This window comes from Eremomyces bilateralis, assembly GCF_010015585.1.
Source record: "Eremomyces bilateralis CBS 781.70 unplaced genomic scaffold P152scaffold_9, whole genome shotgun sequence".
Lineage (NCBI taxonomy): Eukaryota > Fungi > Ascomycota > Dothideomycetes > Eremomycetales > Eremomycetaceae > Eremomyces > Eremomyces bilateralis.
The window spans coordinates 214,292-228,009 of record NW_022985075.1 but is presented as its reverse complement, the minus strand read 5'-3'; the positions used below and the strand labels follow the sequence as shown (position 1 = coordinate 228,009).

The window sequence follows — 13,718 nt, the reverse complement described above, 5'->3', positions numbered from 1 at the left end:
TGGAGAAGGAAACTATTGGAAGGGCGTCGACGTTAGCGGTTCTCGGCGGAGCAGTTGAGGGATGGATTTCGCGATAGTGTTGTCATGTTCAATCGATCACAAGTTCCTCAGGGCGTCGTTCTTGGTTCGATTTTTATAGTATCGTAGCCACTTTGATGACTCATTTGTTTCACAACCCAAACTTTCGATTCCCTCGGGTTGACACCTATGAAAATACACTAGCGAGAGTTTCGGAGGATTCGTGCATTAGACCCAGGGGTTATGATGTACGGATCAGGGCACATACTGCTTTATCGTGCCGCTTATCAGCTCATATATACTACCATCATATCACCATGGACGCTCATTCATTGGGGAGTGCGATTTGAAGTGCATCTTTATTCCCTTCTACAGAGCAGACCGTTGGTCTTCAGGACCACGTTCGATTCTATAAGAATGTTACGCCTGCAATACTAGGCAGAATGCTCGCTGGTAGAACCTCTCAACGACGAGCAACTCATGAATTCCCATCATTATTCGTCAACGTCATGTGAGTCATGCTCCCTTCACGTCGGACTGTCGAATGCCGTGGACGGCAGTTCCTGTAGACCCTGCATCCCCGACCCCTTCCGTCCAAACGACCGACCAATTTCCACCGCCGCCACTTTCTTGCCCATTTCGCGGCTCTCATTGATCGACTCGGTCACCTTCGCGAGCAGGTCGAGTAGCGTCACGTCTGTGCGCTGCTCGGATACTTCGCGCTGGAATTCCACGGTGGATGGTGGCGGGAGGATGGGCAGGCGGCGGATGAGGCCCGAGATGGAGCGGAGGATTTGATGGTTTGGGAGCGTCTGGTCGGTTTCGGGGTCGGAGGAGGTTTGGATCGGAAGCGAGGGATCGGTGAGGTAGGAGGGTGGTAGAGACGAGACGTACGATCCGAGGAGAGAAATGCGTTGGTGGAGCATCTTGCTCGCGTTGAGCTTTGCGGTAAGGGACGAGATGACTGTGCTGTGTTAGCCTCGGGAATCTCAAGTTCGGAGCCAAGACCAGCCATACGATCTTCTTCCGCGGGAGAAAGCTGGACTTCCGGTGCCTGTTCTGCTCCGTTTACCAAGTCGTCTACGGAGAGCGCTTTCCCCTTGCCTTTCCCGCTCGACTCACTCGCCGGCTCGTTGGGCCGTTCCACAGCCGTGGCATTCCCTCCACCCTTAGCTACGAAGTCGATCGCGATCATTTCCGCCTCGCTCGTCTCGATCGCACACTCCAACCCCCTAAATCTCAGGCCCTTCGCTCGATCACCGCCGTCGACATCCATGGCGTTCGGTTCGTTGATAACGACGCCTTCATATACCGAAACTGGGAGCTTCCCCATAGCCAATTCGGGTTCGCCGACCGCGGTAGGGTGAAAGAGGAGCAGTAACGCATTGTCGTGTCCCAGTCGGTGCTGGAATTGATCCTGGATCACGGAGTGATACAACGCGGGTCCAGATGGGAGCCCGAGGCCGAACCAGCCCACCAAATCGAGCTGCGGAGACGGATAGACTTCTCTCACTTCATGTTGAATTAGTCATGGTTCCTATCTGTCCAGAGTATCCGGTCACTTACAGTGATCGAGCCGCACCCTGAGATACTCCTCGTCGAACAAGACCGTGCCCTCTGTGGTAACCGTCTTACACTCAAACGCAGCTTCCATGGTGACTTCACGGCCATTCTGCTGGCCAAGGATGATTCCCACGCTTAGCTCCTCGCTGTCGCGGAGATTGTGCCGGGTGATGGTGTCGGAAATCGTGAGGAGGACAAGAGGATGGAGCTGGACGCGGGGACTGGTATCCGATGCTGGAGCATTGTGTATTAGAGGATTCGGGGATTCGGTCTGCATGATGGGTGTACGTCGGCCGGAGTCGTGGCCTTCTAATAGAATGAATGGTTCATGCCCATCTTTTGTTTATTACTGCTTGCCTGGAGAGACTGTCAGAGAGCTTGCGTTCAGTTGGAGGTTGAACCAGATATTGTGGCCTCAGGCATATGGATATAAGGCTAATATCAAATTAGTTAACTAACTAACTTAGTTAAGTTAACTAACGTAATCCACCAGCGAGTCGCCCAAACCACCGAGTCGCCCACCTCAACCGTGGCCCACTACCGTAACCTGAATATCTCAACAACTACTGAAGCAATTTATTAATTAGGAAGTAGGCTAGGATCTACGTTTTCTGGTATAGCTAATTGAGGCATTGTACAGGTCTCAACGCGATGTCCTGGCTCGCGACAGCGTCCGCAACGTCGCTGGCGCCTTGCGGGAACGTCATTAGAAGTACCATTTTCACTGATTATATCTTGATCCCGACGTTGTACAGCTAATTCAAGCCCATCAGTAATTGAGCGCGTATTAGCGCCCTTAAGCACCTTTTTTTTGCGTTGTTTGCGCTTTGATAGCGTCTCGTTTGCCTTCCGAAGCTTTCCTATCTCGACCTCCATGATTGAAGCTCCGTGCGCGACCATTTGAACACCCTTTTCAAGGCTTGAAAAGCTTTCTAAAAGCGGTGTTGGGGAGGTATTTTGATCTCTTTGAAGGCGCTGTCGTATGTACTCTGTTTGGGACCTTATTTCAGCGACGTTGCGTGGTGTTTGCGACTCCCATTGAGTGATCTCTGGTAATGGCGTCGGGGTCTGTAATCGGACATCAAGCTTTGAAATAACAGCTTCTGGATCGAAAGGCACTAATCCTGCGCCTTTGAAGGCGCCCTGGATATTCTCCGTAGCAATTGCTTTTTCGAAGGCGGTCTTGAAAGCAGGTAAAAAGTCCTCTTTCGTGATGTGGTTGATGCGGCACCGGATAAAGTCCTCAATCTCCTTGCTATACGCGCGCTTTAATGGCCCAAAACAGCCAACGTCGAGGGGTTGTAGCAAATGAGATGAATGCGAAGGCATGCAGAGAGTAATAATCTTCTGGTCCTTGCAGAAATCCTGGAATTGGATAGTGTCATGGCTGTTATGGCCATCCATAATCAGAAGCCGATAGGCGCCAGTCGTACGGTCTTCTGTGAAGCGATTAAAATGCTTTAACCACTCAAATCCATGCTCAAGGGACGTCCAGCCCTTCTCGCTAACTGATAGAACCCAATCAGGCCTATCCGCAATCGCCTCGTACCAGGTATTGTAATGTCGAGCGCTTTTGAAGATGATGAAGGGTGGGACAATCCAACCTTGCGCGCTGGCAGCAATGATCGATGTCACCCATTCTGTATTGCCTGGCTGCAAGGTTTTTGGAGTCTGACGTCGTTCGGTACCCGTGATGACCATGCGCGTCCCGATTACGCCCATTTGAAAGCCAACTTCATCAAAGTTGTATGTATCTTCATCCAGGATACCGTATTTTGCCTTCACGTTGCGTACGAGGCGAAACCACGCGCCAATAATCTCTGGATCTTCGTTCAGGGCTCTTTTATAGTCGTACTTTCGATTAACACGTGTTTTGAGCTCTGGAACGCGTTGTACGAATCTTGACGGCCAATTGATACCAACGTGAGCCTGACCGCGATCGCTGAGTAGCTTGTTGGCTATATCTCGCAACATATCGTAATTGAGCTGAAATCCGCGCGCGTCGACATCGAGGCAGTAGTCGATAATCACCCTTTCTTCCATATTTGAGAGCTTTTTCGAATTCGGGACACAATCGCTTCGTGCAGTCATTCCGTTGCGGCGGTCACGTAAGGTACTCCACGGGACGTTGTAAGCTTTTGCAGCTTCTCGAATTGATTGAACTTGGTCTTGTTCGATAGTCTGGATGGCTAGGTTCATTCTAGCTTCATTTGAAGGTAATTGAGGGCTCTGTTGTTGAGACATTGCGAAAAAATCGTGATGATCGCTGTTACGGAGATGAAGTGGGCGACTCGGTGGTTTGGGCGACTCGCTGGTGGATTACGTTAGTTAACTTAAGTTAACTAAGTTAGTTATCAAATTGTTCTATTAGCTCTCTCAGCCCCCACCAAATTCACACCAATTTCACAGCACAGCAACTTCAACTTCTGCACACTCGTTGCCAGACGATGGTGGATTTAGGTGATTTAAAGACTAATAGTGCTCCCCTTTGATGTAGGAACCGTGGATTTATCCATGACCCAAAAATCGTATGGTCATGCCATTCCTGTCATGTTCCACCTCACTCCATGTAGCGCACCAGTCTGTTTCCTTTTTTGTAAACCGAAATGTCCAATTTCTTTCCCTTCAGCATAATGCTCCCTTATTCCGTAAACCCAGTTCCATCTATTTGTTCGAGTCTATTCCTTGATCTAGTCTTTGTTGATTGAAGCTCAATCCCCGCAACTTCTGTCATTAAACCGTCTTTACGACAACCTTCAGAACCAGTCGACCTTGGTCGTCCGACGTTCTCCCAGCCAGCTCAAATGCCTCTTTCACGGTATTCAGCCCTTCGAACCGATGAGTCACCAAGTCGTCAAGACAAGGGATTTGGCCGCTTGAGAGTAGCTTGATACCGGTGGGATAGGTGTTGGCATATCGGAAAATCCCAATGATATCCACCTCCTTGAGGTGCGCAGCGGACATTGGGAGCGTTTGGATGGGTGTACCCATACCAACCATCACAAGCTGTCCTCCTGGACGAGTCGTCTGAAGTCGTTAGCTTGGTCTTTGACATGTCGGTATCGTCGCGCTTACATGTAGCCCGGCTTGCATGCATATCTCCTTTCCGGTACAATCAAAAGTCACATCAGCCCCCTCAAAGTCCATTTCGCCCGATGACGCAATTCGCAAGACCTCGTCTGAAACGTGTTTGGCCGCTTGGAGCTGCTCTGATAGATGGCATGCATCGCTGTACTGATTCACGACGACGCCTTTCGACGCGAACCCCTTCATGAGCGCGTATGCAACACGACCACTGTCGATATCTGCAATGACTACATCGGCGCCACCTAGCTTAGCCATTGCTGAGACGAGGAGTCCGATCGTGCCCGCTCCGAAAACCACAATCGTATCTCCAGGTTCGATGGTGGCTCTTCTTGTTGCATGGATCGCAACAGACAGAGGTTCTAGCAGAGCGGCAGCTTCGTCGGAGACGTGTGGAGGGACACTGACGGGATTAGCTTTGCATTGCAATATTCAAGGGGATACCGTACCGGTGACACCATTTCGCCGGGTGATTTATCCGGTCCTGGAGCGTTCCTTGATAGTGTGGAAATGACTTAGCACTGCTTCGAAATCGCATCGATGGGCAGAGATTATATCGACCACGCTGACATGACCGACAGTTGTCGCACGGCACTCCCACTTCAAGTGCTACTCTGTCACCGATCTGGAAGCCCGAGACGGCGCTCCCGATGGAAACGACGACACCACTCGATTCATGGCCAAGAGTCAAGGGTTCATGGGCCTGCAGGTCTCCGTTGCGGAACTTGCTATAATAGGAGCAATCACTTCCACAGAGGCCAGTAGCCTTGATCTGGACCTGGAGTTCGTGGGGTGCGGGATCGGATATAGTTCGTGTTTCCTAACGTGGAGAATGAGCAAGGTTGACGCAGGTACACATGACAAACCCCCACGAGATCGATGCATGGGATTGGAAGACGAATGTTCACGATGGGGTAATACATACCAGCGACAATTGTTTTGGACCACTTAGCACCGACGCTTGGACTTGATTTTTGTTGTAATGCCGGGCTGGGATTGGATACAGGTCAGCGAGAGCTGTGGGAGCCATTCTGAATCGAACCACGCCTAAGCGACTAGAAGGAGCGGGCCGCAAAAAGAAAAGAGGTAATGCGGAATACAAGAGGTTGAATTCGACTTACGACGTCCAAACCCCACGGAGGGCGTGGGAGCAGATGATATAAATTCCTGTTGGGCTCAACGCAATGACACCGTGCGAGCCTTCATTCTGAACTCCATTTCTCATTCCCCTTTCCTTGCTTCGATGAGCCTTCGGGACTTCGGGAGGATAGCGGGATTGCAGACGAGGACCAGCGTTCGCGCAAATCTACATGGTCCATCCAAGCTCCCTGGCAGGCTGGAACGCTACAGGATGTAAGCGGGCTCAGTATTGGCCCGATGCTGGTCTCTGTCCGCTGCTCTGGGAATGAAATCGACAAGCTTTCCACGTTGGCGAGGATCTGAGCTGACCTTGTTGTTTTGGTAGTAGCATGCATTGTACATCCGACGAGGGCAGACCCGGCAGAAGGTGGCTAACTACAGGGACTTCTCGGTGGTTTCGGCCCTCACTTGCACTTGTCTATCAGTGTTCTTTGTGAAACAGCGATAAGGTAGTGTTGCATTGGACAGCGCTTTCGGGAGCAGCATAAACGAAGCGAAGGCTAACTCTATTGGCCTGATAGTTCCTCCACCATACAAGAGAAAAATAACGGATCTTCCATGAATGCCACCAATATTTCGATGGTGGAACTCTTAGAGTGTCCGTGTCACTACGATGACGATCAAAGCCCACTCAATTAGTGGAAACCGACCGCCTTTTAGCGTCTTCGAGGCTTCGGCCGTTCGACGGTTCAACCGGTAACACCCGCCGGGAACTCGGTCCTGCTATCGGCGGTGTTTCGATTCGTTGCGTCTACAGTAATGTTCCCATCGATACACGTCTAGAAACCGACATATAAGTGAAACGCATTATGCGCTAGGGAATGCTAAGATGGGTTCCTTCGGCCTCACGACAGGGACTTAAAATGGTCATGTTCGAGACCATTTGGCTTTGTCTTGGGTGCTGAAGTAACTGATGAGAAACCGATTGCCGAGGCCCTCCAAGGCTCAAACCAGAGGCGAGTAGCTCCCTAATTAGAAACATCGAAGTCTGATTTGGCAGAGACAACACTCAGCAAAGTCAGTTGTCGACAGTCAACGCTTCGACCTTATCATCAAATCAGAAAACCCCAGTTGATGGACCAGGTTATCGGGAGACATGCAGAAGCCACGGTAGCAAACCCCCCATGTCGAAACCCGCTACACAAGAACATCCACAAGGTCTTACTACTGGCTGCTGTGTACTCTGTACAGAGAACCACTTGCCTCGAGCTACAGGTTGACCCGAATCAGATTTAGTCCACGGTTCGATTTCATGTGAATCTGGCGCACAAAGTACCTAATTACTACCGTGCCTACTGCGGCTATAAGAACATCGAGTGGCTGAGAGCCGGGCCGTGATTCCCATCTGCCCGTGTAAACCTGCAGGATTGGAGTACAGGATGCCGCCATGAATCCGCAATTGGACCCTTAGCATTGGAAACGTCAGATCTTTCCTCTGCGATTGGGAGATAGCGCAGTAATACATCGTGACCCATCAATGACCTTGTCGATAAGGCTCGGTGAGATGGCGGAGAGGGATCGCTGGGGAACAAACGGTGGACTCTGACACAGAATCCACTTTCTATCCCAGAGCATGGCGCTCACTACGGATTGCGAAACTAGATGCTCAGGACTCGGGAGTATAATGGATGATTTTCCGCCCAATGAACGGCGACTCCGAACTGCTGGCAATAATGTCAAACGAGGCTGCCAAAGAGAACGGCTCCACATGTGGTTTCGAAATTACCCGGACCAATCTGGACAGGGGGACTCCAATATTCCGTATCAGGGCATCCCTTGCAACAAAGCTTCCAGAAGTTGCATAACCTCAATAACCCTGTTGCCAGGTACGCGAAACGGAAGACCGCTCCGAGTGATGCGAATTCGAACTGTTTCGAGCCTTGCCTGCGTTGGAATGGCAAGCTAAAAAGCTGATATTGCACCATCGTCATTCCGTCCAGTGCTTCCCGTTTGATCTCGAATCTCAGCAACATGAATTAAGGTATGCCGCCGAGGCATGGGAGCTGTCCCACTGTTTGATACTGCTCTAGAGGAAGATCGTCAATATCAAGTTATACTTCTTCACTTCATCTATCGACATTCCGCAGCGATGAGGGCAACGGGGCTCCGTTTGTCATTCCATCCTCAACAGAGGAGAGTACCTGTCGGACAGCCTGGCGTCAGATACGATCATGATGTCGACTTAGCTTCGCGGCACCACGACATAAAAAAAGACCTAGCGACCATTCTTCCGCAAGTCTCGCATGCATTTGCATCGGCATGCGTCAATCGCTGCCTTTCTTAAGCTAAGGGACTGCCAAGCGCTAAACCACGATCCTCTCCGAAAGATTGACCGCTACGGAATGTATTCGAGTGCTCCCAGACCGCTCCCAGATCCTTTTTGAGCATGTTTTCTAACCCCTGAGGAAATCTATGATGCCGCCTAAGGTACATGCCCCAGCTTCGCTAAGCTTCATTCTTCACGAACATTATCCTTCAGAGCGAACCAACGGTGAATCATGATCTACTACAGAATGTTTGAGCTCCAATCAGCTGTCGGACTTCTACCATGAGGTACCATTATTCTACTATATTCTCGAGCCTCGCTCCTAGCCCCCTATTAACCCGACATCGCAGTACAGCACGGTCATTCGATACGACCACGTGGAAAGCCAACACACCGTCCGTTTCCTTGGTACCACAGGGCACAGGAATAAAGTAGCGGTACCTGGTCGTCGGACCGCAGGCCTCCCTGTTTGACTGGAAGCTCTGAAGCTCTGAAGCTCTGAAGCTCTGAAGCTGTCAAGGTCTGTCCCTAGCTTGGTGAGTATCCTGCATTGGCACATGCCATTCGCTCTTACGAGCCCCCGAAAGTCGAAGGGGTCCACAGTCCACCGCATCCTACCGCAGATTAAGACCGTTAGAACTCTACTCAAGCCGATCATCTCGCTCTCTATTGACGTCACGGAGATGGAGATGATTACCCCCGACCACAAAAGCTCACCGTCACCGCTTCGTTTCTCGTGGTCCACCGGACGTGCGCGTGTCTATGGCAATCTGTGCACCACCGGCGGAAGCCGGGAACCATAACTGCCACACGAATGAAAGAGGTTGGAGCAGAATTATGCTCATCGTGGGTTATACAAATCAGGCCGACCGGCATCCTTCCAACATCGACCTCAACAATTTCAACAGCTTTGTTGGGAAGTTTAGCTCTCAATCCAAGTGGTCCGGGTTCAACCATTGGTGCAATGGGAAGCTTCCGACACGGATTTGGACGGATATTATGACAAATGCAGATCACGGAGATATCTGTATTGGCACGCTGCATTTGCACGGGGAGACAAGAGTATCTACGATATCCCCGGCCCGAGATGGGCTCCTATCCTAGAGCCTACTTTGCTTCCCGAGCACGACCTCCTGGATCCATTGCTTGATATGAGCATTGCATTCATCCGCCTTCTGCCACAACGCCCAGTGCTGGGCCTTGACCTCCCGCATAGTGAGGTTCGTTAAACTCCTGGACATGTTCTTCGCCATGGCCGGTGTGAGGACGGCATCCCTAACGCGGTTTTCAGCAGCCTGCAGTACGATGGTTGTTCCATGAGCCACTTACTGTGTCGCACTAATGAATAGAATAGGCATGTCCAGTGTAGCTTTTTCCATGCTTCCGAGATGTCAGCGAATTCAGAGTTACCTTAGCTTCTTCATCCGAGTCGCCGCAAACTTACGACAATTCGTCTCTCCAGTTTGGTTCCCGCGTCCTTTCAATGCATGTGTCAGATATCATTTTCTTCCTGATGATGAGCTATCTCCAACTCACCTATACCAGCTCACAGGACCATTGAGCCCATGTTTGGAGTACTCTTGCGTGTAGTAGTCCATTTCCTGATATCACATTAGCCCACCATGCTTTCATCATCGATCTATAACTCACTCGGTCCGTGAGCAGCTTCGTCTTCCCAACCTTGGGAAGGTTTTCGAACGAAACTCCGGTGACAGGGTCAAACGTCGACTCGCGGTTCGGCCCACGAGCACCGTACATGCCATTCAAGAATTGGCGGATGCCCTCGGGCGTATTGATGTTCTTTTCGATCTCTCCAGAGGCGAGATGGAGCTGGTAGCCAAACTGCGGGAGGGGTCCCTTCACGAACTCTTCCGTCGACCAGAACGTCTTGTTGGGACGCTGGTAGGGGGTACAAACCGAGAAAAGATGCGAGATGAGGTTTGGATACCAGTTCGCAAAGCGGTACACGATCTGAAGGACAATTTGTCAATCTCGATTACTTACGCCTCTCTTGATACCTGCGAAAGGCTAAACTAACCATTCCACCCCTGATGGTCGGTTAGTCCTGTTGTTTTCTCCAGGGGTTCATCACAGGCAGAAGACATACCAATCATGACCTCCAAGAATGATCTGGGTTTCTCTCAATTGCCGCGCCAATTCGGCCAAATCATCTGCGGCTCGTTTGTACGTATATTTATCTAGATTGGGAGGAACCTGGGGAGCATCGGTTCCACCGTAGCCCATCATATCTGAATCACTGGTATTAGTCTAGGTGTCGCGGGAGCACGTTACTGAGGTTGGTCTAACCTGGCGCAACAACGCGCAGCCCCAATTCAAGCAGGACCGGAATCTGATATCGCCATCCCATAGAAATATCCGGGAAGCCATGGATCTGGTTCGCCAATCAATATATTATCGTCTTTTCCACGGACAGGAGCCTGAGGTTATTGCACAATGGGCCATTCCACATACCAGAAAAATAGTCCTATGCCATTTCCCCGACTTTGGCACTCCATACAGATAGTGATACCTCTGCCCGTTCAGCTGCGCATATTCATGGGTAATGCGCGGGTCCGAGAACGGATCAATCGGCTTCACGCTCATGATGTGGAACTTCAATGAACTTGCTGGCTTTCGATGCACGTCACGCAGTCGATTCAAACTCGACTTGTTCCGATTAATTGATAAATCGGGCACTAAGAACTTAGCTTTCTACAACAGCGATTCGGTGGTCTTCTAAATCTTGGTGATCACCGCAATAGCTGCAACCGAGGTCGGTTACCTTTTAAGTATTGCGGGGCATTGGAGATGTCGAGGGAGATTACAAATATCTTGACACTTTCCCTTGTGATTCGGACGAGCAGTTAACCGCATCGTTTGGCCTGATTCTCTTGCACGGACGAAATACGAAGCTCTCCAACTGCCTCGAAGAGAGCTACGTAGATATGCACTGTGAACATCGTGATCCTACCGGTACCTCGGGCTATGTGGGGTTAGCTGGGTCTGGTTGACTCCGTGTCCGGGGGAATCCGACTGTTCCAGACCCCAAGGTCATAGGTATCGCTATCAGAATCTAAAGTACTTTGATAAAAGCGTGTGGTTGTAAACTCTGTAACGCGAGTGAGGTATTGATATTGCTTTTGGCCTTTCGGGTTCGCCGGCTCAATGTAGCGTCCACCATTAGCCCGCCCCTAAGCTGCTAGAACTAGGTATGCTACAAGAATCTCCAAATGGACCATCCCCCTGCGATATAAAGCCGGCCGATGCTGGGGTATCTATTAGTATAGTACGGTATCTTCTTCACCTTCCATTATCTCCTCATCGTCGTCATGCTCGTGTTTCGTCTCTGTCTCAACGACAGCCTCCAGCTCAACTTGCTGCGGCTGCTGCGTGTCGAACTCCACGTGCTCCCCTGAGTCCGCTTCAGCACCCTCGTCGTTTGGCTTCTCGGCACTATCGTGGTCTGCGCCAGTTAAAGGGTGACCATTCTGCTGACCTGGCTCTTCGGTTTCTAAATCGGCCTCTGCCTTTGTTCCGGGAACGCCATCCTGGTGTGACCCGTTCTGTGGTTCATCTTCAGCAGGTCGACGGGCCTCAAACTCCTCCAGCTCCCGGTCAATGGTGACTTCCACTTCGGCAACTTGCGACGCGATTATGTCCTCCTCCTCCGCGCTCAGTTCCCATGGCTTGTAATACTGTTCTAGTCAGATACTGTGACAGCCGTGGAAGTTGAATGACCTACCAGCCTCGGTTCCGTCTTTGTCTGCAAAAAGTGTGCCATCGCAAGCATATTCGAATGCCGTACCCTCATCTTCAACGTAGAAATTAGCGCCTCTTCTGCATGTCCCACCCAATCATGATAGACCAGCGTGCCCAAGAGCTTACCGATTGCTCTTCGAACTTCCCCTGCTCCCGCTTGCGCGCCTCCAGTATGTCCCCCAACCGTTCTTTCCGCCTCTGGTCGAAATCCGCAGCTTGCTGCCGAAGCTTGGCTTGCTGCTTCTTGTCGATATCCGCCCGTCGTCGTTGCGCCGCCGATGCTGAGTTTTGCGACAATGTCCCTAGCAAGGCTCCAAACAGCCGTTTCCCGCGCCCTTTCTCTGCCTCTAACCCGGATCTTCGTCGATTTAGCCGGTTGTCGTCGGGTTCATCTGTTGGCGTCGGCAGCCCGTTCGCGGCTTCGGATCCGTCCCGCCCATTGCGACGTGGACCGGCGTCGCCGTCAACGGACAGTCGTGGACGCTTCGATGAGGTATCGGAGATGGATGATTGGCGTCGTTTGAGGGTTGGAGAACATGGAGGTTCGGACTTCGGTGTGTCGAGGTGGTTGGGGGCGTCGGGGACAATGACGGCAGAGGCCAGTAGGCTGGGAGGATGGTTAGAATGCGGAGGCGGTTTCAGGAGGATTGAGCAATCGCCGAGTGATGGGGACTTACGGCATGTCGTCTGCCATACTGACTAGCTGGCCCGAGAATCGAGATGTAGCGATTGGGCTGCTGCAGGCGTTTGGAAAATTCGAGAATGTTTAGGTACGGAAATAATGAAATATCAGGGTTTGGGTTGAAGCTCGAAAGTTGCCACGACGGACTCCTGCAGGGCTGAGTCCCCAGCACGTGCGGTGGCACTTTTTCTACATTCTATTCTACTTCGCTTGTCTCTTCACGAACATACACTTGGCAATTCTTGTATTCCTCTATATCCTTTGAAGAAGGACATAGTGTTACGAAACATCTTTTTCGCACTTGAAAGCTCCCGCGCGCGGACGTCAGGGCATCCTTCTCCGCTTCACCATGTCTCGCCATCATCCGTAAGCTGCTCTCTCATCCTCCGATATATCCAGCAGATCATTAACACGAAACTCCTAGCGACCTCGTCATGTGCCGCAAGCAGCCCGGAATCGCCATCGGCCGCCTCTGCGATAAATGCGACGGTAAATGCCCCGTCTGCGACAGCTACGTCCGCCCCACCACTCTCGTCCGCATCTGCGACGAGTGCTCCTTCGGCAACTACCAGAACAAGTGCGTTGTGTGCGGCGGTGAGGGTATCTCCGACGCCTTCTACTGCTTCGAGTGCACGCGTCTGGAGAAGGATCGGGACGGGTGCCCGAAGATCATCAATCTGGGGAGCTCGCGAACGGATCTGTTCTATCAGAAGAAGAATTTTAGAAATCATTAGGGGAAGGGATGCGGCGCGGTTATGAGCCAGATTATCCTCTTTAGGAATTAAGAAGCGGCGTGTTTTCGGGCCAGATCACTCCTAAGGGAGCGAGAGCGCATAAGAACTTCGACCTGTGCGCCTGGTGGTCTGTCGGAATCGCCTGACAATGCGCAGGTCACAATACGAACCTCGGAGGAGTGTCTAACGGTTAGCTACAAGCTTCGTGGAGGCCCGCATGGAAGGAGAAGAAGACGAAGAATACAAGGAGGAGGAAGCTTAGGTTGAATGAGCCTACGTCACGATTTCTACGAAGTGAACGGAAAAATGGGTTTGAGTCTAGATATTCGCCATGTTAGACTATCGACAGTTGTCTCTCAGTTTATGGCTGCTTCATTTCGAGACAAACTACGCTCAGTACAGGATATGTTAAAGGGAGCCATCCCAATGGAATTGTTGTACAGAACTCGTAACACCTTGCAAATGCCGCACG

At 51.2% G+C, this 13,718-nt stretch overlaps 5 protein-coding genes across 5 annotated transcripts; 1 reads left to right on the top strand and 4 right to left on the bottom strand.

The window, feature by feature from the left end:
• Positions 1–311: 311 nt before the first annotated feature.
• Positions 312–1,948, bottom strand: P152DRAFT_458352 (uncharacterized protein). The gene is made up of 3 exons (XM_033679436.1): positions 1,585–1,948; positions 1,036–1,530; positions 312–982 (listed from the first exon to the last, which is right to left on the bottom strand). The coding sequence occupies exons 1-3, from the start codon at positions 1,856–1,858 to the stop codon at positions 546–548; spliced, it is 1,206 nt and encodes a 401-aa protein (XP_033534144.1). The 5' UTR covers positions 1,859–1,948; the 3' UTR covers positions 312–545.
• A 2,071-nt stretch (positions 1,949–4,019) lies between these two features.
• P152DRAFT_341683 (sorbitol dehydrogenase) lies at positions 4,020–5,778 on the bottom strand. The gene is made up of 4 exons (XM_033675333.1): positions 5,591–5,778; positions 5,115–5,485; positions 4,657–5,068; positions 4,020–4,608 (listed from the first exon to the last, which is right to left on the bottom strand). Exons 1-4 carry the CDS (start codon positions 5,693–5,695, stop codon positions 4,315–4,317), a joined length of 1,182 nt encoding a protein of 393 aa, XP_033534143.1. The 5' UTR covers positions 5,696–5,778; the 3' UTR covers positions 4,020–4,314.
• A 3,338-nt stretch (positions 5,779–9,116) lies between these two features.
• Positions 9,117–10,954, bottom strand: P152DRAFT_458349 (alpha/beta-hydrolase). The gene is made up of 9 exons (XM_033679435.1): positions 10,544–10,954; positions 10,379–10,463; positions 10,179–10,320; positions 10,110–10,119; positions 9,722–10,042; positions 9,608–9,672; positions 9,516–9,548; positions 9,401–9,451; positions 9,117–9,346 (listed from the first exon to the last, which is right to left on the bottom strand). The coding sequence occupies exons 1-9, from the start codon at positions 10,673–10,675 to the stop codon at positions 9,172–9,174; spliced, it is 1,014 nt and encodes a 337-aa protein (XP_033534142.1). The 5' UTR covers positions 10,676–10,954; the 3' UTR covers positions 9,117–9,171.
• Positions 10,955–11,126: 172 nt separating this feature from the next.
• Positions 11,127–12,615, bottom strand: P152DRAFT_416653 (uncharacterized protein). The gene is made up of 4 exons (XM_033677073.1): positions 12,508–12,615; positions 11,957–12,437; positions 11,814–11,882; positions 11,127–11,766 (listed from the first exon to the last, which is right to left on the bottom strand). Exons 1-4 carry the CDS (start codon positions 12,522–12,524, stop codon positions 11,350–11,352), a joined length of 984 nt encoding a protein of 327 aa, XP_033534141.1. The 5' UTR covers positions 12,525–12,615; the 3' UTR covers positions 11,127–11,349.
• A 36-nt stretch (positions 12,616–12,651) lies between these two features.
• On the top strand, positions 12,652–13,711 carry P152DRAFT_458348 (PHF5-like protein). The gene has a single exon (XM_033679434.1). The coding sequence runs from the start codon at positions 12,947–12,949 to the stop codon at positions 13,244–13,246; it is 300 nt and encodes a 99-aa protein (XP_033534140.1). The 5' UTR covers positions 12,652–12,946; the 3' UTR covers positions 13,247–13,711.
• The last annotated feature ends 7 nt before the right edge of the window (positions 13,712–13,718 follow it).

Coding starts and splice junctions, on each gene's coding strand:
- P152DRAFT_458348 (XM_033679434.1), top strand. CDS start 12,947: ATGTGCCGCAAGCAGCCCGGAATCGCCATCGGCCGCCTCTGCGATAAA.
- P152DRAFT_458349 (XM_033679435.1), bottom strand. CDS start 10,675: ATGAGCGTGAAGCCGATTGATCCGTTCTCGGACCCGCGCATTACCCAT. Junction 10,321..10,378: donor GCTGCGCGTTGTTGCGCCAG/GTTAGACCAACC, acceptor CCAGTGATTCAG/ATATGATGGGCTACGGTGGA. Junction 9,452..9,515: donor AACTGGAGAGACGAATTGTC/GTAAGTTTGCGG, acceptor ACATCTCGGAAG/CATGGAAAAAGCTACACTGG.
- P152DRAFT_341683 (XM_033675333.1), bottom strand. CDS start 5,695: ATGGCTCCCACAGCTCTCGCTGACCTGTATCCAATCCCAGCCCGGCAT. Junction 5,069..5,114: donor CCGGCGAAATGGTGTCACCG/GTACGGTATCCC, acceptor TAATCCCGTCAG/TGTCCCTCCACACGTCTCCG. Junction 4,609..4,656: donor GCATGCAAGCCGGGCTACAT/GTAAGCGCGACG, acceptor TAACGACTTCAG/ACGACTCGTCCAGGAGGACA.
- P152DRAFT_416653 (XM_033677073.1), bottom strand. Junction 11,883..11,956: donor GGAAGTTCGAAGAGCAATCG/GTAAGCTCTTGG, acceptor TCTACGTTGAAG/ATGAGGGTACGGCATTCGAA. Junction 11,767..11,813: donor CAAAGACGGAACCGAGGCTG/GTAGGTCATTCA, acceptor TGACTAGAACAG/TATTACAAGCCATGGGAACT.
- P152DRAFT_458352 (XM_033679436.1), bottom strand. CDS start 1,858: ATGCAGACCGAATCCCCGAATCCTCTAATACACAATGCTCCAGCATCG. Junction 1,531..1,584: donor CAGGGTGCGGCTCGATCACT/GTAAGTGACCGG, acceptor TTCAACATGAAG/TGAGAGAAGTCTATCCGTCT. Junction 983..1,035: donor TTCTCCCGCGGAAGAAGATC/GTATGGCTGGTC, acceptor AACACAGCACAG/TCATCTCGTCCCTTACCGCA.